The following is a 23,285-nucleotide window of genomic DNA, read 5'->3' as shown; positions in this document are numbered from 1 at the left end:
ACCCCAGCCAGGGCGGAGGGGCTGTGGAAGAGCAGGTCCTCGAGGTCAGGGAGAAGCTGGCCACCACTGGTGGCTGGGAGCCGGGGGGGGGGGGGGGGCTCCCCCCAGCCCCGTCCTGGGGCGTGCTGGGCATATGGGTCAGGCGGTCCTGTCCCCACAGTCCTCATCGACGGTGTGGAGTGGAATGACGTCAAGTTCTTCCAGCTGGCGGCCCAGTGGTCCTCCCATGTCAAGCACTTCCCTATCTGCATCTTCGGACACTCCAAGTCCGCCTGCTAGCCCCACCCCGGAGCCCTGGACGGCGCGCGCCAGGAGGGCCCAGCTGCTTTTCTGTTAACATTTCAGTTTACTACGGAGACACTTAAAAACACAAAGAGAAACAGTCTTAAGTATGAATGTGCTCTCAACCTGGAAACTCACGGGGAGGTTCCCCACCAGGGCCTGGTAACTGCCCTGCTCGATAACCAGATGTGCCGGCGGGGTGGGAGGTCAGGCGGACAGCGCTGAGCTCTGAGAATCACGAAAGGTGTGTTTTGGCCTCAGGACCTCCCGAGCCCCCCCAGCGAGAAGGGTCCTCACCTTCGCGTCCTGTCCTTCCTGAAAGCCAGGACTGCTTCCTCAGGGAGCTGGGGTCAGGCGGGCAGCGCGCAGATCCACGGGCTGCCTACGGGCCCAGACACGGAGCTGGGTGGCCAGAGGCTGGAGGCCAGACAGCCCAGGCCTGGGCCCAGCCGCCCACCAGGCGGGAGACGCCCCAGCACCGCCCACTTGTGGTTCCCAATAAACTCCAGCCTCGCGGGCAGTGGGGGTTTTCTAGTAGCAGATATTTTTAATGCTTTTAAATACACGTTACAAGGTAGCTGCCAAAGGGACATTGCTCTTCTGACGTCCCAGCGGCCCCCTGGGGCTGGGGCGGAGCCAGCCAGTGCTGTCGCTGACGCATGTCCTAGCCCCCCCCCACCAGAGCACCCGCCTCGCCCCCCCCCCCCCGCCACTCTCCCTCTGGCTGTTCTCGAGCTGTCACTACGCTTCTGCTGGTTGCCTCTGCCCCAAACTCGGCAAGCACAGTGGCCCCGAAGTTGGCCCCAGCCCACTCAGCTGCCTCCTCCCGCCCAGCCCCCTGGGCCCGCCTACCGGCTGAGGGGTGTCTGGGCCCACGCCCACTTCTGTGGCAAGAGCTCAGGTAGCGCAGCCTGAGCACAGGCGCCGAGCCCGCTGGAGCCGTAGGTACCGCTGGGAGTACCCCGAAGAGGCGGGGAGCCCTGGCTTCTCTGCGCCAAGCTCCCTAGAGTGAGGGTCTGGGTCCGGGTCCCGGCCTGGGTGGCGGCCTTGCCCCCTGCCTTCCCATGCAGCAGGAAAGGGACACCCTGACCTGCAGCCAGAGTCCAGCCCAGTGTCCACAGGAAGAGCCCACCAGTTCCCATCCTTCGGCGGCGGTGGCTCCGGGACCCTGCGGTAGCCCGCCCACGGCGCCATGCAGGCTGTGCTCGGAAAACAGTGCCGGTGGCACAGGCAGGTATGACCCTGGGGGAGTGAGGTGGCCCACCCTCCTCACCTGTGACCTACCGGCTTCCTTCCTCCCCCAAGGCAGGAAGGGGTCCCTGGGCTAGCTAGGGAACGGGACAGGGCCTGACCTCGTGTGTGGCCCCGCCTCAGGGTTGCCTGCGGGCAGAGGACCTTCCCCAGGATGGCCTGGACTCCTCCTCTGACAGCACTGGGGACCAGGCTGACCCCTGGCTCAGAAGGACCAGGGTTGGAGGCTGGCCACTGAGCCCAGCACCTCAGGCAGCCTGTGCCTGTGCCAGATGTCTGCCAGCAGCCATCCTCAGAAGCAGGCCCTGGGACCGTGAGCCTCGCTGCTCTTGCTCCCACCACTGGGCCTCAGGGCCTTGGGTTCCTTAAGGTTCCTTTCCAAAGGTCAAACTCTGCAGGAAGGAGGTACAGGTGAGGCTCCTGACGTAGCTTCTAGCCCCAAAGCTTGCTTTGGAGGAAGGGACCAGAGAGAGCAGTCACATCCACCCTGTCGTGGGACCATCCCCCCCAAATGTGCCTCCCCATCCACTTCCGTAGCTGCGTCCTCGTGCACACGGGAGGGCACGCAGCGCCCCCACCCTATGCCCCTGGGCCTACAGAGCCCGGTTGCCGTCTGTCCTGTGCCTAAGTGCTATGGGGCTCACCCACCACACCGTCCCCAGGGCCCAGGAGGTCACACAGACAGCCCCAGCCACCGTGACTCTCTCAGAGACCTGTGCCTCGGTTTTCCTATTGGTCACATGCGCCCTGCCTACCTCATGGAGCTGTTCTGAGGACCCACGTGAAAGCACTTTGTCCCTCAAAGGAAGATGACACAGAAGCCAAAGCCATCTGTGACCGAGTCAGTGCAGCTGCAAGCACACGGAGGGCGGTGTCGGGTGCGAGGCATGTGGGTCCTGGGCAGGAGCAGCCGCCAGTCACCACCGGGCAAGGCCAGGTGGGGGTCAGCCACCACCCTCCAGCCTGGCCCACTGCTTCCTCTCTCCTCCCACATCAGCAGCCCCGGGGGGCCATCTCCTCAGGGCTTGCGGGCCAGCATCCTGAGTCAGTGTCGTCGTGGCTGCAGCTCGGGGAGGGTCCCCGGTTGGCACTGTGCTCACTCCCAGACGGGAAGACCTGGCCACTCTCCGGGGACTGGCCTTTGCCCTGGGACAGATTCCTCCTTAGGAGACAGGGCCACCTGCTTCTGTGGGCCAGCCGCCTGACCTGAGCTTGTCCCTCACCGCCTTCCCCAGACCCGCCCCCATGGGCTGAGGGAGACCGCGTCCCCACATGTCACCTGCCTGGCCTTGGTTGCCACCGCCGGGTCCCAACCTGTAGGCCAAGGGGTGCCCCTCTACGTTTCTGCAGACCCCCATCCATCGTCGTGCATTGTTTAGTTTCTAGGATGTACGTGTTGCTAGGGTTTGTTTTTTTGTTTTTTTTTTTTTTCTTTTTAAATGAAACACAGGATTAATGTAAATAACCTTTTTGGGGAATAGATTCTAATCTGTCACGTATGTGACCACGTGGACTATTTTAAGGTGCTGATGCAAAACACTAATAAACCTGGGGAGCAACCCCAGGCCTTCCCACGCCTGCTGTGTGATTCCTCCCGGGCCGCCCGCGCGCCCCAGGCCCCGTCCCGAGGGGAGGTGGGGGCGCCGCCTGGGACCCAGGAGGGGACAGAGCCTGTGGCCCGAAGGGCCGGGGCCCGGGGAGGGCTCCGGACGAGGAGCCCCGAGCGGCGCCTCGGACACGCCCCAGGGGCGGAGGAGGGCAGCATCTGAGAGACGACCCCCCCCCCCCCCCCCACGTCCGAGCAGCGCCAGGTCACACTCCAGACAGGCCTGGGAAGAAAAAAGATCCGCCCGACCCGCGGCGGACCGCCGGGACCAGGGCGCAGGCGCGGCCCGGGGCGGAAGCGGAAGCGGCAGGGCGGGGCCAGCCGCAGCAGAACTTCCGCCGGGCTCGGCTCCGCCCCCTCGGGGGCTCCCCGAACGACTGTGGGCTCCACCCCTATTCTTTGACGGCCCCCACGCGTGAGGGCGCGCCCTCCGCCTCCCGCCCCCCGCCCCCCGCCCCGCAGCGCACCCCATCCCAAGCTCTTGGTGTACCCGACGTCTGCCCGCCTCTGCTCCCGCAGAGAGCCCCACCTCTCCGCCTCCGTCACTCCTTGCGTACCTCACCGCGTGCCCCACCCCAAACCCCCAGAGTACGCACCCCTCCCCGCCTCCCTACCCCCAGCGTACCCCACCCTTCCCCGCCCCCTACACCCAGCGTACCCGGCCCCTCTCCCACCTCGCTACCCCCCCCCCCCCCACGTACCCTGCTCCTCCACCAGTGACTGCTGCCACCCTAATGGTCCCCCCCTCCCGACCTTCTACGCTGTGCCCTTCTAACCCCTGCCCTGATCCACACCCCCCCTCAGCCCACTCCGTGGTCCCCGCAGAGCCCCTGGAGGGTAGAGGGCCAGCCTTGGGGTGTGGTCCGGGCGGAGTCAAGGTGAGGTCACAGCGGGTGGGAGGAAGGCGGCAGGGAGAGCTGTGGGGCCCTTCGTTCTGCGGTCGTTCGTTCCTGGCCTTCTCTGTAGGTCCCCAGAGGTCGGCTGTCGTCTGGGGGCACATACCCCACCCCCCCCACTGGGCTGGAGCCAAGGTGGGAAACCTGGGTGCCGGGAGAGGGGACAGGCAGGGCACTGTAGCTGCTCTAGCCAGTAGCATGTGGGGGGGGGGGGGGGGGAGTGGCAGGAGGAGCTGAGGGACCCAGGTCACCCACTAGCCTGAGGCCTGCCCAGCACTGTCTGGCTGGCGGTGGGAAGGTGAGCCCAGCAGAGCCTGACGCTTCCTCCATCTGCTTGGGGGCCCAGGGAGCCCGGGAGGTGCAGACAAGCAGGCCGAGGGGCTGGACATGGACAGCCGGAAGCATTTGGCTAATGCCTCGCTGGGGAAGAAGTCGGGGCTGCCGCTGCCCCAAGAGCTCGGGCAGCCCCCTACCCCTGTGAGTGCGACCACGGCTTGGGGCCAGCCCGGTGCCCAGAGCGGAGGGCAACAGGTACTGCAGACTCAGGACTGGGTAAGCGGGACCCCAGAACTGGCCTTGCAGGTGGGTTGGTCGCAGCGTGCGGTAGAAGGGGCTCCTCAAGCCTCACGGAGGGCCGAATCGCACCTGATGGGAGGCACACGGTGTCCGCTGGGCGGCCACCATACTGTCTGTTTCTGCTGGGCTTGTCGGAGGGGCCTGCCTCAGTCCGCCCCAGCATCGCACCCTGGGCCGAGAGGGCGGCCCCCCGACAGCCACCCTGTGAGCAGGCAGGCAGGCAGGCAGCGGGGTTTGTCCCCAAACCGTAACCAAAATGTCGCTGGAGCCTCTGCCTGTGATGGCCCCGAACTGGACGCATCTGTCTGTCCCCGACCTCATGCCGAGCAGGTGAGCAGCTGCCTGCCAGGTTCCAGGAGCCATGACGGGGGCCAGGGCGCTGCCGCCCCAGCCCCAGGGGGTGCTTCAGGAGCAGAGGAGCCAGACCCCCGGAGGTTCTGTGTGGCTGCCTGTGTGCCAGGGTCGGACTCAGCAGGGTGCTTCCCAGGTGTGACCGGCTCGGCAGTGTGGTGAGCGGGAGCCTGTCAGGCTGTGCACTTGGGTCTGTGTGCATGCGCACTTGCTGCGGCCGAAGGTTTACATAAAAAGTTGGCGGGAGACGGGAAGCGGGCTCCCTCCCGGAGCTGCCGCCGTGGCCCCCACCCGAGTGCCTGTGAGGGTCCTGGGGGGCAGGCAGGCAGACCCCCCGGTGTGGGGCTGACTCTCGGGACGGGCTGTCTGGGACTTAAACACACAGACGTGTCACTGCCCCGAGGAGGGCGTGACTCGGGAGCCTGCGTCCCGAATGGGCGGTGGGGACTTGGGGGCACACTGGCAGCTCTTGGGCAGAGGCCACCGCTCGAGTGTGAGGTTCAGAGAGGCGGGCGGGCAGGGGCCGAGGGGGCAGCAGGGGAGCGGGAAAGAACCGCCCAGCGGGAGGTGGCCAGGGGAGGGGGAGGGGAGCTGGGCAGAGGCCGGAGGAGGGCACAGATGCATCTCTGCAGACCTCCGGTTTTCTGGTTTGGGGGCACTGCCTCCCGCGTTGTCCTGCCGCTGCCCTCCTCTGCTTCAGCCCCTGGGGAACGTCAGCTGCCCACTGTGGTCTTGAGGGGCTACTCTGTGTCGACGTCTTGCCGGGTGTCCCTTCTCTTTGTTCCCCCCAGTGCGGAGTGCTCTTCCTCCAGACCTTCCCATGCCAGCCTCCCAGGGAGCCTCCCGCCTGGCAGACGTCAGTCAGCCTCAGCACTCCTCTCGTCCCTGTGTCATCCCCTCCCGAGCCCCACAGAACCACCTTCATCCGCAGGGGTCAGCACGGTCCCCGTCGCCCCACATGGTAATGACATGCCCGCAAGAGGTCATTGACCTCAAGGTGGGACCGAGGTCTAATGAGACTTCCCCTGATGGAGGGTCTGCCGCCACCCAGCCTCTCCCCGAGGGCCGGGCCGGCTGACGCACGCCTGCTTCCCAACAATCTCTCTGAAATGACCACCGGACAGAACGGGATGGGAGGGCTGGCCGACAGGAGTCACCTTGTGGTGGCGGATCACAGCCTGGGCAGAGAAAGAGGGCCCGCTCCGGGCTGTGAGATGGGAGGCAGCAGAAACAGGTCGCTGCCCCAGCCCCCGAGCCCTAGTCCACGTGTGCCCTGTGAAATAGAAGTAATGGCCAAGGGTACCGTACATTTGAAGAAAACCTCTATCCCGCAGAAGGGCAGGACAGCTAGGGGAAAAAGGACCCAGAAGAGCCCCAGCAGTAGCTGTGTCACCATCCTCACGGTGACCTGTGCCATCTTGGAAGAATTAGTCCTGCAGCCAAACGAGAGGGACGTGAACGCGTCCGAGGTGACACCAGCACCGGGGGCGACGTGTGGTTGTGCCTGTTCGGTGCGGGAGAACGGACTGGGGCCCAGGCAAGCGGAGAGGGCACACGGCTGTGTGCAGAGCCCGCGTGCTTATCGACAGGCTGTAGGAGATGAACGAGTGGGAAAGGAATACGCTGAACAGGAAACAGGCGAACCTGTTGGAGAGAAGCTTTAAAGCGCCCCAAAACATCACAGAGAAACTGACAGCAGGGAGACACCAGCACTGAGAGGCCTCCTTAGACATTTCACACTTCAGCATCGTCAGCGATAAGCGTGCTAAATGTTTGGGGTGCTGGCTGGCTCAGTCAGTGGAGCGTGCAAGTTTTCATCTTGGGGTTGTGAGTTCGAGCCCTGTGTTGGGTGTAGAGATTACTGAAACGGATAAACTGAAATAATGCTAAAGTTTTGCCTGCTCTTTTTCGGTACGTCAAACTGGTCAAATGGAAAAATAAGCAAGAGTAGGTTCAGCCCTAGCAGACATGAAATCATATTGCAAAGCGTTGGTTATCAAAGCAGTGGAGTCCTGGCGTGTGATGCATGGTTATCAGAACCAACTAGAAAGTCTGGAAATTGACTCAAATGCCCACAGACACCTGGTGTAGGGTTAAGATGGCGTCTCAAATCGGTGGGGGAGATGGGCTTTACGGTGAATCACGCTTGGCAGTGGCGTAGCTCTCCAGAAGACGGACAGTTGTAGCCACGCCTCATCCAACACCAGGGGCGTAGGACGGCCTTTCTAACCTAGCCTCAAAGTCCCGGAGCCGTGAAAGAAACAACGGTTACACGTGACCACGTGTGGAAAACCGACAAAACCGAGGGGGGTAAAATACACACCAGGAACAAAGGCAGAGATGGCTGATGGATGAGCCATGACACTCGGTGAGAACGGGTGGGGGCGGTCTTGTCCTTGCTCGGCACCAGGAACGCTGGGTTTACACAAGTGAAAGAATGAACCCAGACTGTCGCCTAACACCACATGCAAAAGTTCACTCAAAGTGGATCACACACCTACAACCGCAAAACTCCTAGGAGAAGACGGGAAAGCTTCGTGTTGGACTTGGCAGTGATTTCTTGGATGCCAACAGCTCCAGCAACAAAAGTAAAAATAGCTAAATTAGGCGTCATCAAAATTAAAACCTTTTGGTCATCAGAGGACACGGAAAAGTCAACGTGTGGAATGGGAGAACATTTGCAAAGCACACATCTGATAAAGGATGAACGTCTAGAACGTCCAGAATGCATAATGAACTGCTGAAACTCTAAACAGAGCAACAACCTGAAGCAAAAATGGGCAAAGGGCCTGGACATTTCTCCAAAGTTATGCCGATGGTCAAGAAAGATGTAAAAAGCGCCCAACATCATCAGCCCTGGGCCGGCAGTGGAAAGGAAAACCACAGCACACAGCTCGTCACGCCCGCGAGGATGGCTACCGCCAGAAGAAAAGAAAGGGGTACTGGCGAGGTTGTGGGGAGATCGGAGCCCTGTGCGTGCTGCTGGGAGTGTGGAGTGGCGCGGCCACCGTGGAAGCAGTGTGGAGTCCCTCACGAGACGAGGCATAGAACTACCCCGGAATCCAGCAAGCCCCGCTCTGGGCACGAATCCAAAAGAACCGAAAAGCAGGGACTCTAGCACACCCGTGTTCGCGGCGGCGTGATTCACACTTGCCACGAGGCGGAAGCAGCCTGGGTGTCTGTCCACGGGTGCATGCGAGGTATACTATCACGGAATGTTACTCAGCCAGATGTTACCACGTGGACGAACCACCAAGACGTGATGCTTCAGACACGGGAGGACAGACACCGCGTGATCCACATATTTGAGGTCCCTAGAGTGGTCAGACTCCCGGAGACAGAAAATAGGATGGGGGTGGGGAGCGAGTGGCGACGGACGGTGCTGGTGGGCTGAATGTGCTTCATGACGCTGCACCGTGCGCCGTAGATGATGATGTTTGTGTGTCATTTACCACACAGAAGAAGAAAACGTAGACAGTTAGGAAGAAAGGGAAGCACAGGCAGCTGCTCAAGGCCCCGGAAGGAAGTGCTGGTGAGCAACGTGCAAGTAACCAGCAGGCGGGCGGGCACTCGAGAGCAGCGTGAGCCTGATGGACGTTCTGGAAGGTCTGGAGAGAGACGGAGCGAGGCTGCCTGGATCTTGGAGCCCCACCAGCTGCCCCTGCGGGGCTGGGGCCAGTCTGCACTGGACACTGAGGTCAGGAGATAACAGGAGCTGTCCCCAGGCCCTTCCTGCCCTGACTCCCAGCAGCCGGCAGAGGCACCAGGGGCGAGGCCCGAGGGCCAGAGGCCAGACGGCAGCAACCTGCTCGGAAACCCAGTTGTCAGAACAGAGGGCTTCTTGCAGAGACGGGAGCTCCAGAGGCCAGAAAGAAAGGGAAAGGTTGGGGTGTCGGGCTCGTCGGTCAAGCATCCAACTCTGACACGCTGCACACAGCAGAGAATTGCCTTTTCGTCCCGTTGGACTTTAGGGAGTCAACAAGTAACAGCGCCCTCATCCCTCCTGAAGCCCTGACACAGGGCAAGAGTGGTGCTTGAGAAGGAGATGCCCCTGGGTCGGAGCCCCAGAGCGGCGGGAGCAGCCCAGGAGGAAAGCGGGAGGCAGCAGGTGACCAAGAGCTGACAGATGTCACAGTCACCTCTCTGCTGTGACAGGCCGTGCCCCTTCTGCCGAGCTGCACGCAACAGCTGGCAAGGACTCCGAGGCAAGAGGGCCAGGCGGTTCGGGGAGCAGAAAGCTTCCAAAGTGTTCACGTGAAACCCTGGGATCTGGAAGAGAGACACTCCCTTCCGTACAACTTGGAAAGGGTTCTGTTTTTTGGGTTTTTTTTAATTTTTTTTTTTAACGTTTATCTGTTTTTGAGACAGAGAGAGACACAGCATGAACGGGGGAGGGGCAGAGAGAGAGGGAGACACAGAATCGGAAACAGGCTCCAGGCTCTGAGCCATCAGCCCAGAGCCTGACGCGGGGCTCGAACTCACGGGGACCGCGAGATCGTGACCTGGCTGAAGTCGGACGCTTAACCGACTGAGCCACCCAGGCGCCCCAAGGGTTCTGTTTTTTTAAAAATACACTTTCAGCAAATCATACAGAGCTCTTAATAAATAAACAACAGGGGCGCCTGGGTGGCGCAGTCGGTTAAGCGTCCGACTTCAGCCAGGTCACGATCTCGCGGTCCGTGAGTTCGAGCCCCGCGTCAGGCTCTGGGCTGATGGCTCAGAGCCTGGAGCCTGTTTCCGATTCTGTGTCTCCCTCTCTCTCTGCCCCTCCCCCGTTCATGCTCTGTCTCTCTCTGTCCCAAAAATAAATAAACGTTGAAAAAAAAAATAATAATAAATAAATAAATAAACAACAGAATTGAAATGTTCGGCAGAAGGGTTGGAATATGAAATTGAAATCGCCTGGAAAATCAGAGAGAGAGGTGGGAAGCAGGAGAGGAGAGGAGAAGCCGAGGAGCCTTCCAGAAAGACCCGCGTGCAGCTGAAAGGGAGTGAGGGCGGCGGCAGAAAGGCCGGGCCTGCGGCGCAGTGCTCGCGGGAAGGGCAGTTAGCGGTGAAACCTCACAGCGTTATTAAGCAAAGGTGAAAGCTGATCATCTGAATTTGCGTCACCCGAATTAACTCTTAAACACCTGAAGACGGCAAAGAGAATTCTAGAGTTGTCCCAGAAATTCCCTAAATGAAGAGCGTAAGGGTGGGCGGTCCCCGGCGATTAGGAAAGGAGCTCTCCCCGGCGGTGAGGTGGAAAGCGTAGAAGCCACTTGTGCGTACAGAGCAGGCCGCACCCTGACGCCAGTGCCGCGGGAGAGCAGGGCCGGGACTAGGGCAGGCGGGAGTGATGGGCCCATCCGACTGTGGCGCAGGTGGAGAGCTCCTGAATGCGGGGTAGGTAAAGCCAGCAGCATCGGAAAGACCATCCTTCGCGACCGTGATGCCTCCCGGGCTCCCGCCCTCCAGGAGACCAGGGACTTTGTGTCCTCACAGCCCTGCGCCCGGTGCCTAGGATGGTGTGGGGGGAGGGGGGCGGCAGAGTAGGTGCAAGATGACTACATATTGAGTGAACACAGTTGTGTATGTACAAAAAACACCGTACCCCAAGGACAAAGGAATCTAGAAACCCATCTGGTAAAATGGTCTACGTTAACCGAGAAGGAAGACCGTGTCATTACTTCAGTAGGTACTGAAAAACAAATTCCACTACGTTTTCTTTAAAACAAAACAAATATGACAATTAAAAACAATTTTGTGAAATTGAAGTGTAATGAGCACGCGGGGAAAAGCTGCTGATTCTTAGTAAGGTAGGGAGAGGTGGATAGGTCTATAACCCGCTAAAGCACGGCTATCAAGAGCCCTGAGTGCTCTTCCCCAGAAGTGTTTCTCACAGGCGCGGGCAGCAGGCAGGAACGCAGGGCATCACCGTGACGATGGACACACCGGGAGCCTGGCCCGTATGGAAGTCAGGCAAATGAAAGCCATAAATACCTGAAAAGAAAAGATGAAACGGTCACTCTTTGCAGCTAATCCATTGTCTAGGAAATCCGTGCAAGCCCCTTAAGACAAAAGGCCGCTAGTAAAAGAGGAAGCTTGGATACATGATCTCCGTCGAAAACTTCGTGGTTTTTCCGCATACTAAAGACAACCGACCAGAAAATGCAAGCGGGAAAAAGGAGGCATTCCCTTTAACAACAGAAACTGCAAAGTCCCTGGGAATGAGTCCGTTCTTGGGATGAATCCTGTGGCACGAGACTGAGTAGCACAGAGGATACCCAACGGGAAGCTTTACCACCTTATTTGACGGGAAGACTTAATGTTTTGAACCTGCCACGTTCCCCCAAAGTAACTAATTCAGTGCAATACTATTAAAAAAAAAAAAAAGTCCATGAATCTTGAAAATTTTACCCTAAATGTACCTATGTTTCCACTCATGTTTTAGTTACCTGTGGCTCTGTAACAAGTGTCCCTAAGACTTGGCAGCTTAAAACAACAATAAACATGTTTGTCCCAGTTTCTATAGGTCAGGGACTTGGGAACTGCTTAGCTGGGTGGCTTTGGCTCTGGTTACAGGCAAGACGTCAGAGCCATAGTCATCTGAAAGTTGAATAAGCCTGGAGAACCCACTTCCACAGTGGCTCATTCGCATGGCTGGTGAGTCAGTGCTGGCCGTGGGCAGGAGGTCTCAGCTCCTCACCATGTGCCCTCTTCCCGGGGCTGCTCGAGTCCTCGTGTCCCGAGGCTGGCTTCCCCCAGAGCGGATGGTTCAGGAGAGAACAAGGAGGAAGCTTCAGCGTCTTAGGACTGCCTTGGACTCACACTCCATCGTGTCTACAACTTCCTATTGGATACAAGGTCACCACTACATAACGTGGCAGGGAGGACACAGGGCCTGAGCACCAGGGGCACAAATCTCTGGATGCCACCGTAGAGGCTGGCTAACACGGGCAGTCTAACGTAGTCACGTGCCCAGGAAACCAAGAGCAGGAGAAATGAGGGGAGTCTATACCAAGAGCCGCCATAGTGCGGCTGCAGGGCACCAGGGGCAAAGATAAGATGTCAGGAACGATCAAAGAGGAGACAGAGTCTGGAAGGGAGTGACAGCCTGGCATTAACAATATAGAAGCTTGACTCGGCGGAGCACATAACTGTCAATCTGGAATTTCGTGCCCAGCAAAAGCAATCTTTTAAAAAGAGGGGAAAATAAATAAATAAAAGGGTAGGCAAAATAGGAGAAAACAAATTTGCCCCGGCAGGACCTCACCCCGGTTGTGAAGAACAGAGCTCACAGAGCGGGAAGGTGATCTCAGACGGGAGGGGGTGCCAAGAAGCAAGAGACTCGGGGTGGGCGGATGTGCGCCCATGATGGCGCGAGTGTCAGGACGGCATCTGCAAGTGGCGCTGCGTATTCGGAAGGCCCTGCGGTGTCCCCCCGATGGGCCCATCCGTGAGCTTAGGGTTCGGTGAGTTCGCGTGTGGCCGGTGAGTACACCGAGGGAGGGACGAGACAAGGCACGAGGTCCCGCAGCAGGTGTAATCGCCGATGTCGGTCCGGTCGATGGACACACAGAGACCAGACGCCCCACTCACAAGGCAGCCATTGTCAGATGGATTAAAAACAACCCGGTCCCTCGATGTGCGCATGAACGTGCATGGAGAGAAACGTGGGAACGTTCCAACCGAGTGGGACGGGGACCTCCCACGCACAGTCTCCCATCTGTTCGCGGCCTGCTTTGGTGCCAAACTGCCTTTCGGCCTGGAGTTAGAGCGGGTGGGTGCCTCTCCACGTGGCAGCAGGGTGACCCGGCAGACATGCTCGTGAGTGAAGGAAGCAAGTGGTGCCGTATGTGTGCAGCGTGGCTTCCTTTATTCAGGGTTCAGAAATGTGCATACATCACTGCATAGTAAAGATACTGTTTGAAAAAATAAAGATTTTTTTTGCAAATTTACTTGGAAGAGAAACCAGACACGAATTTTGAAACAGAAGAGCAGGCACCGCTTGTCTGCTCTAAGCTCCAGCAATTAAAATTGTACGCGTTGGGACAGACAGACCGCGCAAGTGGTCCACGATCCAGTGCCAATAGTCTGGAAACGGGCCCCTGTGTAAGTCTGGGGATTTGATCTGTGCTTCGCACGGATTGCAGAACAGTGAGGAAACAGACTTTCCCACGAATGGTGTCGGGGTAACTGGCTGCCCATTGAGGAGATCATAAGGTAGACTCCTCACGTGTCCTCAAACGCACACCAAGTGTTAGGACCAAACCACGGATGTGCCACGAGGGTGTGTGAGAGCATTGTCAGAATCTCACGGAGGAGCGCCTGGGTGGCTCAGTCGGTTGGGTATCTGACTTTAGATCAGGTCGTGATCTTAAGGATCACGTGAGTTCGAGCCCCACGTCGGGCTCTGTGCTGACAGCTCAGAGCCTGGAGCCTGCTTCGGATTCTGTGTTCCCTCGTTCTCTGCCCCTCCCCAGCTCTCTCTCTCTGCTCTCTCTCCCTCTCTGTCTCAAAAGTAAATAAACATTAAAAATTAAAAAAAAAAAAAAAAAAGAATCTCTCGGTGGGAAATTCCTCCCTGGGGCCACGCACAGAACCCACGAGGGGAAATGCTGACAAATCTGACTGCAGTTTTTCAAGGCTTCAAAGACACACATTCTAAGACGTCTGGAAGGATTGCCTGTGGCACGTGTGACATTCCCAACCAGAGTCCACAGAGAGGCGCTTCGCAGCAGCAGGAGAGCCGTGTCCAGAGCTGGGTAGGAGAGCGTCTGAAGTACGTGGGCTTACAGTTCGTGGCAGGAGGAGATGGGCCGAGGTGGGCCGACATGACGGGGACCGTGCCTGGGGCCGGGGAGACTCAAGTCGCTCTGTCCTGCTGGGTTTTCAGAAAGCCAGCTGGTGAGAATTGTCCCCTGTGGACTTATTCATTAATCTTTGCTCCTTCTGCCTTTAACTTGCAGTGAATTTCTTTTGTTGTCCTTTCCCTAGCTTCTTGAATTTCCTGCTTTGCAATCTGGCCTGTGGCTTTTTTTCTAACTTTCCAGCATTTAAAACTTCATCTTCACAGGACAGGAGTGCACCCTGGATCCTCGCTCGTTTCCAAGTGAGTCGGCATATAGTACGGATTTTCCTTTTCACTCGGGTGGATGAGAAGGGTGTTTTGGAAAGCCCACGCCAATATGCCTCCGCCACTAATTGTTCATTGCGTTGTGTGGCTTTGCGCTCGCCTACTGTGACCCGTACGAGTCCCGTGCTGGCGCATCTGCTTCGTCGGTGGCCTGAAACCAGGCCGATGTGTGCGGTGCTCCACTTGTTGGGTGCGAGCGTGCGTGGTTCTCTGTGGGTCAAAGTCATGCACGCGTGTTCCGTGACTATTAGATCCCTCATCTTAATTACCGAAGTCTTTATCTTTAAGATTTTGTGCTACTTTTGTTAACGCGCACGCACGCGTAATTTGGAACAAGAGCCCTGCCCCAGCCCTTGGGGTCGCAGGTGGCACTGCCCTGCACCCGCTCTTCCAGCTCTCGCAGCTGCTCCCCCAGTTTGAACGAGCATGCGGGCACTGCTGCTTCTCGCTCCCTCACTTTCTGATTCTGTGCCTCCCAGAGACTGAGGGTACGGCACCGCCCCCCCTGCCCCCACTGTGTGGTTTCAGGCTTTTCCCCTAAATCCGCTTGCAGTGTGCGCTGTCCAGTGACTATGTGGGCTTCACCCACGTAGCACGTCCACTGAGCACAGAGCACCACGACCAGCGCGTACACACACACACGCACGCACACACACACACACGCGCGCACAGTGCTTTGCTTCTCCCTGGAGTTAATCGTGGCACACACCCCCCTCATCTGATACGCACCGGTTATTAATCCTTTCCCGAGATTCCCCCAACGCTGGATACTTCCCACAAATACCCTGACACATCAGGCAGGGCCCCTCAGGGTGGCTGGGTAGTGCTGTCTCCCTCTGTCCCTCCTAGTGCTACCCATGACCTGAGAATCGGCCTCCCTGAATTGTGATTCCAGGATTGGGGATCCTGTCCTCACTATGCACACTCTCCTTGGGGACCCCAGCCACATCCAGAAGCTGCTGTGCCTGTGCTAATGAAGCTCACTCCTCCTCAGAGCCCCAGGCATATGGACAACTGCCCGTGGCCGCTCCGGAGTCCCACAGGCCGCGCTTGGGGGAAGTCCGGAGGCCAGCTCTGTTCCCAGGGGAGGCTGCTCGTCTGGGGCGCCCCGCCAGCCCCTCCTCTGCAGGACCCCTGTTCCTGGGCCCTCAGACTCCCCACTCACCGGTTTGCTCCCTTGTTTCGGTGGACTGCCTCATCTAACAGCTGCCCAGAAGGGTCCAGAAGATGTTTGAGTCCTCGACTATAAAGTTGTTAAACTGTCTTTATTCTGCCTCCACACTTGCATGGCATTTCTCAGTGGGAGATCCTCCTTTCAGGATCTGTGAGGCGTTGTCGTATTGCCTCTAAACTCTAGTGTTGCTGCCCAGTGCCCTAGATGGTGCGGACCTCAGGTCCTTTGTATGTGCCCTGCCTTTCAGTCTCTGCGACTTTCTGAGCTCTTCCTCCACCGCCGCTGTTCTGATGGCACAGCTCTACCCCTGGTGCAGGTCGGTCTCCTCTCGTCCTGTGTGAGCCCTTCCAGCCTGGAGCCCCGTCCCTCTCGACTCTGGAAGTGCGTGCGTGCACTCTTTCTTGTGGCACTCTCCTCCCGAACCTTTGATTCACTGGACGTTGGCCTACACGGATGATCTAGTTTCCTCGTGATTTGTTACCTAGTTATGATCGCTTCGTTTTTGTTTTTTTAATCTTTTTTTTCTTTTAAGTTTATTTATTTTGAGAGAGAAAGAGAGCGTGCACACATGCACGTGTGTGCAGAGAAGGGGCAGAGAGGGAGAGAGAGAATCCCAAGCAGACTCCCCACTGTCAGCACAGAGCCCGACTTGGGACTCCATCCCACGAACCGTGAGATCGTGACCTGAGCCCAAACCAAGAGTTGGACGCTTAACCGACTGAGCCCCCAGGTGCCGGGTTTTTGGCGTCTTGCCAGTCCTGATTATCAGTCACATTTGCCATAACGACGCTCTGTAACGATTTCCTTGATCCACAGCGCGAACCCTCGCTCTCCACTCGGGGGTCTGAGGTCAGCAGGACCTGCGTGTCCTCTGCTTGCCTCCCAGTGTCAGGGGTCCCCCTGGGGGCGCCGCGCTCACAGCCGGTGGTGGGGACCCAAGGGGCGCCCTGGAGCACACAGGCATCCTCAGAGCAGGTGCTCTGCTGCAGACCTGCCCCCCCCCCACCCGCATCCTGGGGCAGCAGACCCTAGCAGGAACTGCCAAAGTGCTGTGGCCACAGGGAGGGAGGGGCAGCACCACCTGTCTGAGCCACGCCACATTTGCGCTGAGCTCCGCTTGCTGTCTGAGTGGTTCTTTCCCACACTCCGTCTTCCTCTTCCAGAACAAGCGGGGGGGGGGGGGGGCTCTTTCCTGTCCCCCAGTCTCTCATGATCACTCTGGAGGGACTTGAGACGCAGCGGCCCACCTGTGGGTCCCATCTCTCCTGAGGCTCCCACGGGCCAGCTCCCACCTCCCGCCTCCCACCTCCAGGCACCAGTGGGAAGGGCCGGGGCCTCGGCTGTGCGGACTTCGCTGTCCAGGGGCCGACCCTCGAGCAGGAAAGCAGGCAGGTGGTGGGCCACGGGGCCTGAGGCTGCAGCGCGGACACCCGGAGGCTGAGCCCGAGCCCGGGGAGGAGCGAGCAGACTGCACCTCGGGCGCGCGAGGTGAGGGGCAGAGGGTCGGCGGCCCGCAGGTGTGGCCCGCGCCCACCGCCTCCGTGTCCCCGCAGGTGTGCCAGCCGGCCGAGAGCGGGCGCCGGAGCCACCGCTGGAGCGTCAGCATCGACGAGCGCCGGCAACTGGCCGTGCAGGGCGGCCGGGAGAGGCCGGGGACCGCCGGGCCCCCCTCCCACTCCAGGGTGTGCGGGGGGGGGGGGGGGGGGCCGCGGGGCAGGGGGACGGGAGGGGGCGGGAGGGAGGCGCGGGGCGGCGGTGGGGAGGGGACTGCAGGGGGCGGGCGGCGCGGGGCGCGAGACAGCCCTTGCCCAGCGACTCCTCTCCCTGGCTCGCCCCGCCCCCTGACCCCGCGGTTGCCCTCAGGACCTCTCGCGGCTCGTGGCCCAGCTGGTGTCCGAGGACGTGGACAAGGACGTGCTCCTCCCCCACGCTCAGAGGCCCTCCGAGGCCGCCAACGCCTTCCAAGCCTTCCTGGCCCCGAGCGCGCCCTTCTGGCAGACCGTGACTTTGGAGGCGCAGGTCTCGAGGTCCCCGCCCTCCTAAGAGCCCAGTGTCTCAGCCCAGTGTCTGTCTTTCAGCGCCTTTCCTGGGGGGCACGGGGAGGGGGGTGGCGGCGGCTGAGCTCTCTTCACACCCCACCAGGGGCTCATGAGTCTTCAGATGGGAGAACAGGTCCTCCTGGACCCTCTGGCTGCCCGAGGCCTTGGAGGCCATCTGTGGGAGGGATGCCTTGCCCCAGCCCAGCCTCCAGGAGGCCACGGGGAGGGGCCTGGGGGATAGGGCAGAGTGGGGCCTTCCAGGATAGCCCCCCACACCTTCCTGGGGTCAAGCAGCTGCGAGTGGCTCCAGGGCAGGGGGGGTTGGGACGCGGAGTGGGGCATGTTGCCCTCACAGGCCCCACGTACAGAGCCTGGTCATGACCAAGTCCTCTGCCCAGCCCTGTCCTCCAGGAGGGTGGCATTTAATGTCATGAACTGCTGGGTACTGATGCCACCCAGTCTGGGGACACCAGGTCTTATGTTGGGCCCTGTTCCCCCGGAAGGCCCAAAGGGGCACACATAACCCTGGGGGAGCAGAACACGGACCGGGTGCTGAACACAGAGGGGGAGGCTTCCTGGAGGAGGTGGTGCCTCCCCACCTCCATACAGTGCTTGGTGGGCAGAGGGCCCGGGGTGACCATGAAGAGCTGGCCCTGGACCCACTGTGGTCCATGGTGTCCGCTTCTGGAGGTTGGGGGGGGGGGTGGTGGGGAGTCCTGAGCCGGGGGTGACGAGGCAGAACCACATTCGGAGAGATCAAGCTGGAGAGGGCAGGAAGGGGGGAAGTGACCGCAGGCTCCCAGCCCTCGGGGGCACCGGACAGACAACAGTGGGTGGCGGGCACCATTCCCTGGATTTGGTGATGGACTCCCGGGCTGACCGGGCTTCTGTGTGGGGGCAGCTGGGGGGAGGGGACTGTGGACAAGATGAGGTGAAGAACCCCGGGCCTGGGCTCTGCACACACCGGCCTCCCTTCCGGAGCGTCCTGCCCCGATGCTGCTGCCCCACAGGACCCTGGGGTGAGGTCTAGGCAGGGCCTGGGGGACATCGTGATCCCCTCCCCCTCCTCCCTAGGGACCTCCGATGACGTGGTGGGGGGTGGGTGTCAGGCGCCAGGCTCCATGCTGGGCAGGAAGACCCCCACCCCCACCAGTGCTCACGGTCCAGAGTGGGAGCTGAAGTGTCAACAGCTAGGACAGAGTGACACGTATTTCGATGTTCTTTGCCGCCCAGTGACTTGCTGGAAGAGCCAGCCCTTTGTCTTCCAGGTGGTGTCAGGGCCTCTCCCCTGCATGAGGTCTCCCCAGCTGGGAGCCAGGCACCCCACACTCCCCACTACAGCGGCAGAGCAAAGAGGTTGGGCGGCGGGGCAGGTGGGGACCTTCCCCAGGAGAGCGGGGCCCAGGACAGGGGTCACTCACCACCTGCAGACGGTTTTGCTGTCACTGGGACCGTTGGTTCCTACGGCCGCCCTGACAGACGGCCACAGACTTCACGTCCTCAAGCAGACGTAGGGACTGTGAGGTCTGCAGAGGCCAAAGCAGATCTCAGCCTGGGTGCGGGCAGGGCTGCCTTCCCTTCCGGAGGTCTTGGAGAGAATGTGTCTGGCCTTTTGCAGCTTCTAGAAGCTGCCTGCAACCCTTGGCCTGTGGCCCTTTCCTCCACCTTCAAAGCCAGCAGCATGGCGTCCCTCTGTCCCTGCCGCACGTCTTCTCGGGGGCTTCTACGTCTTCCAACTTCAGGCCCCCGTGCTGATGTCGGGCCCCTGGTCCTGCGGCTACTCTGAAGTCCTGGCTTGGCAGTCCCAGCCCCCCCCCACCACCCCACTCCGTGGAACCTGGCATATGCAGGTTCAAGGCGAGGACGCGGATAGGCACGCGCGCTGGTTCAGGGTGAGGACGCGGACATCTTTTGGGGGGCGCTCTGCTTTCCACAGGCGGCCCTGGCATCGAGTGGGCAGAACCGGAGTGCTGTTTCAATCCCGCAGAGCACAGAACCCCCCCCTGCAACCAAGAATGACGGGGCCCCGGGTGTCCACAGTGCCCCGGCCGAGTGTCCCTGGGAGGCAGGGGCGTCCATCCAGCAGATGGTGCACGGCAGTGGGATGAGCGGGGAGGGAGAGTCCTGGGGCGGCATCCGTCTGGTGAGGGCATCCCCCGGGCCCCCCTGAGGGACACCGCAGTGCTCCCCACCGTATGTCCACTCTTACCGGCTCCTTCCCTCCCTTTCAGCCAGGCGGGTGTCTCTTCCAGCTCCAGTAGCGACAACACGTCCCTCCCAGGACTCACGGGGAACCCCCCAGGTGGTGGGCCATCAGGGAACACCTCTGAGTTAGGGAAGACCTTTGGAGACATCCCTGGGCTGAGGGCATTGGGGTGCTCTGGTGGCAGGGGGGGACAGTGTCCCACACGCAGGCTTGCCCGTGCTGACCGCGTGCTGTCCTAGCACCTGTCTGTGCTCACGAGGCAGGCCAGCTTGGGACAGAGAGCAGAGGCTGCTGTGGACGTGCCAGGTGGGAAGGGGGGACTTGCAGCGCCCCAGAACTGCTGTGTGCCTGGGACGTGTTCTTCGTGTCCTCCCAGGGCCAGCATTGCCCCTGCTGAGAAAAAGGACTTCGTTGGCTTTGCAAGAGCACGTGTGTTCACCGTTGAACAACCTGAGGATAAAGTTTTAAAATCTCACCCACAATTTCATCAAGATAAGGCTACTGATGTCAGGTGAAGGTCACCCGGGGGTTTCTAGAGGCCTAGGCAGAGGGCACGTGGGAATAAAGTAGAGAGCTCCCCCTTGAAGATTAAAAAAAAATTAATTTAAAGGGAAAACATGATTGCTGAATTAGATGCGTCTTCACCCCAAGTTTAAAAGCTGCTCCTAAGTTTATTTTTAGAAATTGCAAAAATCAAGAGCCAGCGTCACGTGGCTTTGGCAGCGGGCTCCCCTCAGACAGCGCTGGCTGATGTCTGACTTCCAGTGCTGCGGAGCGGGCCCTGCCCCCACTGGGGGCTGGCGGGGGTCTCAGGTCTACACCAGCCTGAGCTCACCACCCCCACGTGGCCACTCAGGCTTTGTTTGGGTTCTGTCCTCATTGACTGCATTTAAGGTCCGGGTTTATGTGTCTGAAGACGTTTATTTCTTGGATTCTTCTAGGTTTACAGAGGTTTTCCTGAGGCCCTTAGACCCACACCAGAGCTGGCCGGGGACCCACCCTTCCTGTCTTGGGTGACACCGTCTTTCCCTCAGGGCTGGGTCTTCCCGCTCTGAGTGTCACTGCAGAAGTGAGGGTCAACCTGGCTTTCTGTCCGTGTCTGCTGTGTCTGCGATCTGTGCTTCCCGATAAACAGTTCTACTGACCCCTGACGGCCGGGTTCAGGCGCGGTGGGCCTCAGTGCGGATCCTGCTGAGCACGGCCTGCAGGCCCCTTGTCACTCCGGGACACCGATCTCTGCGCCCCCTCCGAGCCCTCTGCCACTGGAGCCTCTGCATCTTCTCAGCCCCCACCGGGTGCCACCGCCAGGGGTCCCCCGAAGAAAGGTGGCGAAGCCCTCCAGTGGCGAAGCCCGCGCCCCGTGGGCCCTGAGGGGTGCCGCACCCGCGCAGGGCTGAGGGTCCCTCCTTCCCAACGTCCTGACCTCTCTCAACAATTGTCCCCCCAACCCTCTTCAGGACATGTGACCTCATCGTGTATTATCATCCCTGCCTTCCTCCCCACTGGGCTGTGTGCTCCCCGAGGGCAGAGATCGTGTCTCCTTACCCCCTGCCCCCCCCCCCCCCCCGCCCATCTAAACTGTGGCACCAAGCAGACGTTCCACAAGTAACGGTCGAACAAATAAATTCTTGTTTCCGTTGCTTTGTCTTGCCCGCAGATGGTCTCCAGCCTTTGCCCCATCGGTAATCTGTCGTGCCCCGTGCTGCTTCAGACTTATTCCAGAATGCTGTGATTGTGAGAAAGCGAGTTTCCTCGGCTGTTAATCTTGCTTCCAGTCTGCTGTTTTGTCATCCACTACTTGGGCTTCTGATTAGCGATCGCACGTTCCTCTCATGTTCGTTCGTGACTGGTGGCACTCCTGGGGAGTCGTCTTCTGCTTCAGGAGCATTCTCTACGGGGTTTGCGCTGGCCCCTCGCCTCCTCCCTCCCTCTTCCAGTTTCTCTGTTGTTGGATGTGTGGACTTAGCCGCACAGAACATCCCTGTGAATGTCTGTTTGCACTGCTAACTAATGGACGAATTCATAGAATTTCTGCAATTGACATTGAATTTCTGCAATTTACCCGGGATCTGTCGACCGCCTCAGGGCTGGTTTAGGGCAGGGCGCTGGATGTTAGTCTGGAAAGGGGAGAAAGCCACGTGGAAGCTGGCGGGGGCTCGGTGGTGTCTCCTGAGGTCTTCTTAAATGCCACTCCGCTCTGTGAGGGGCGTATCCTTACCTTTTGTGGGGAAGCTCAGGATCCGGACGGCTTCCCTGAGATGCTGGCCTCTGGTGGCCCTGCGTCCCACGCGAGGGCCCTGCCCGCCCATCCCCAGCTGCGCCTCCCCACCCCCGTCCCCTTGCAGGGAGGTCAGCGTCCGCCTTCCCAGCTGGGGCAGGGCCCTGGTGCTCAGGATGAAGCCCTTCCTGTGTGTGGGACCGAGGCAGAGGCAGGCACTTTACAAGACACGATGGACGTTTTGGGCTCTCTCCACCCCCAATGGCCAGCTGGGCACTTTTTGGTAGTTGTGACTTTTTGGCCAATTTGTTCCGTATTGGAAGATTTCACGACGCGGCTTCGCCGTCCAGATGAGGAGGTTCAGGCTAGGGCGTCGGGAAGGGGGCCTATGGTGGGGGAGGGACGCCACTCCACGACCACCTCCCCGGTCACGTTTGGGGAAACCACCTCAGCGTGTTTGCCCCGAGTCCTGCACCTGAACTCCTCCTTCCCCCCTCCTCCAGCTACCATAACCCCCTGCCCCTCGGCTGCCCTCCTGGCTGACTTCCTCAGAGAGTGAGTGGGCATTTCCTCTTCTGGAGCCCTGGGCTGCACTGCCCTCCTTGGAACCCCACCTGGCTCTGCGCTCCTGCCCACCTTCCTAGTCCCCTGCAGGGACCCTATGGGATGGGGTTCCTATATGGCTCTGTCCCTGCCGCTCCCACTGCTGCGGAGACCTGTGCTCAGCCTGGGGGGGGGTGGGTCCTTCAACTAAACTGCACCCCCTCTAGCCACAGACCTGCCCCTGCTGCGTAAAGGGCAGGAACACACAATGTTGCTCAGACCACCAAGCTGGAGACCAGATACTTCCTTTTCCTTGTCCCTCAAGAGTGATGTCGCTCCTGGCTCCAAACTTCGGCTGGGACACCTGCTTCTTTCCCCCTGGGATGCCACCCCCTCCCCCTCATGCTCTTTCAGGCTGGGCCCACCAGCCTTGCATCCTCCACAATCCTTGGACCTTAAGTGACAAGCACACACGTGCCCAGTTAGGGTCCTGAGGGGGGCTGAGAAAGAGAAGCAGGTACCTTGTTCCACACAGAGGCGGTCCTTCCAGCCTCAGGGCCCACCTCCCCAACCTCATGGGCGGCAGACTGGGCTTGGCCTTTTCATGAGGCCACAGTTCAGGGAGGCCGCACCAGCCGGGGAACTTGCCCACGTGGATGGGGGCATCACCAGTGTCCAAGCATGGCCATGGGGCTGGGCAGTGAGGGCAGAGACAAAGACCCCCCTGGGGTGGGTGGAGAGAGCCAGGCCCGGAAGGGAGGTGTGCAGCAGCAGGGCCATGTGGCTGAGGCTGGGCGGCTGGGATTCGGGGCGGGGGGGGGGGGGGGGGGGGGGGGGGGGGGCGGGGCGGGGCGGGGGGACTTGGGAGAGCCACCTTCTCCAGGGACGGGAGAGTGGGAGAGAGGGGGCTGGAGGCCCTGGGAGGGGCTCTGGACCAGCGTGGAGGCTGTGATGGCCATTGCGGGAAGGGGCGCCAGGGATGCTGGCAGGGCCCGGGTGTGGAGGCACGGGGAGGACCCACCTGG

The 23,285-nt window shown here is 60.1% G+C and overlaps 3 protein-coding genes across 8 annotated transcripts in view; all 3 read left to right on the top strand.

Moving 5' to 3' along the window:
• The window catches only part of PACS2 (phosphofurin acidic cluster sorting protein 2), a 58,543-nt gene extending 55,434 nt beyond the window's left edge, over positions 1–3,109 (top strand). For all 6 annotated transcript variants that reach the window (XM_086708584.1, XM_086708582.1, XM_086708587.1 and 3 more), the window contains one exon: positions 161–3,109. In XM_086708584.1, coding sequence (XP_086564710.1) covers positions 161–279 — 119 coding nt within the window. In that variant the 3' untranslated portion in view covers positions 280–3,109. The remainder of the gene's footprint in view (positions 1–160) is intronic.
• On the top strand, positions 1,475–21,536 carry LOC147579636 (uncharacterized). Its single transcript, XM_086708466.1, has 7 exons — positions 1,475–1,516; positions 2,339–2,470; positions 3,760–4,017; positions 16,808–16,936; positions 17,118–17,273; positions 18,912–20,010; positions 20,441–21,536. The coding sequence occupies exons 1-6, from the start codon at positions 1,475–1,477 to the stop codon at positions 19,077–19,079; spliced, it is 885 nt and encodes a 294-aa protein (XP_086564592.1). The 3' UTR covers positions 19,080–20,010; positions 20,441–21,536.
• On the top strand, positions 4,023–15,348 carry LOC147579637 (uncharacterized; the record flags this gene model as incomplete). The annotated part of the gene is made up of 5 exons (XM_086708436.1): positions 4,023–4,170; positions 4,382–4,587; positions 13,582–13,709; positions 13,942–14,056; positions 14,976–15,348. Coding segments are annotated over 5 exons (951 nt in total), but the record flags the coding sequence as incomplete, so codon positions are not given.
• Positions 21,537–23,285: the final 1,749 nt, after the last annotated feature.

Source organism: Puma concolor, chromosome B3 (genome assembly GCF_028749965.1).
Source record: "Puma concolor isolate L17-30 chromosome B3, mPumCon1.1.hap2, whole genome shotgun sequence".
In the NCBI taxonomy this organism is placed as follows: domain Eukaryota; kingdom Metazoa; phylum Chordata; class Mammalia; order Carnivora; family Felidae; genus Puma; species Puma concolor.
This window is presented reverse-complemented; position numbering and strand designations above follow the sequence as displayed.

Excerpts from the sequence above, each read along its gene's own strand:
- LOC147579636 (XM_086708466.1), top strand. The coding sequence starts at position 1,475 with ATGCAGGCTGTGCTCGGAAAACAGTGCCGGTGGCACAGGCAG. Across the intron at positions 4,018-16,807 it reads GTGGTCCGGGCGGAGTCAAG|GTGTGCCAGCCGGCCGAGAG; the intron begins GTGAGGTCACAG and ends GTGTCCCCGCAG. Across the intron at positions 17,274-18,911 it reads CCGTGACTTTGGAGGCGCAG|CTTCTAGAAGCTGCCTGCAA; the intron begins GTCTCGAGGTCC and ends GGCCTTTTGCAG.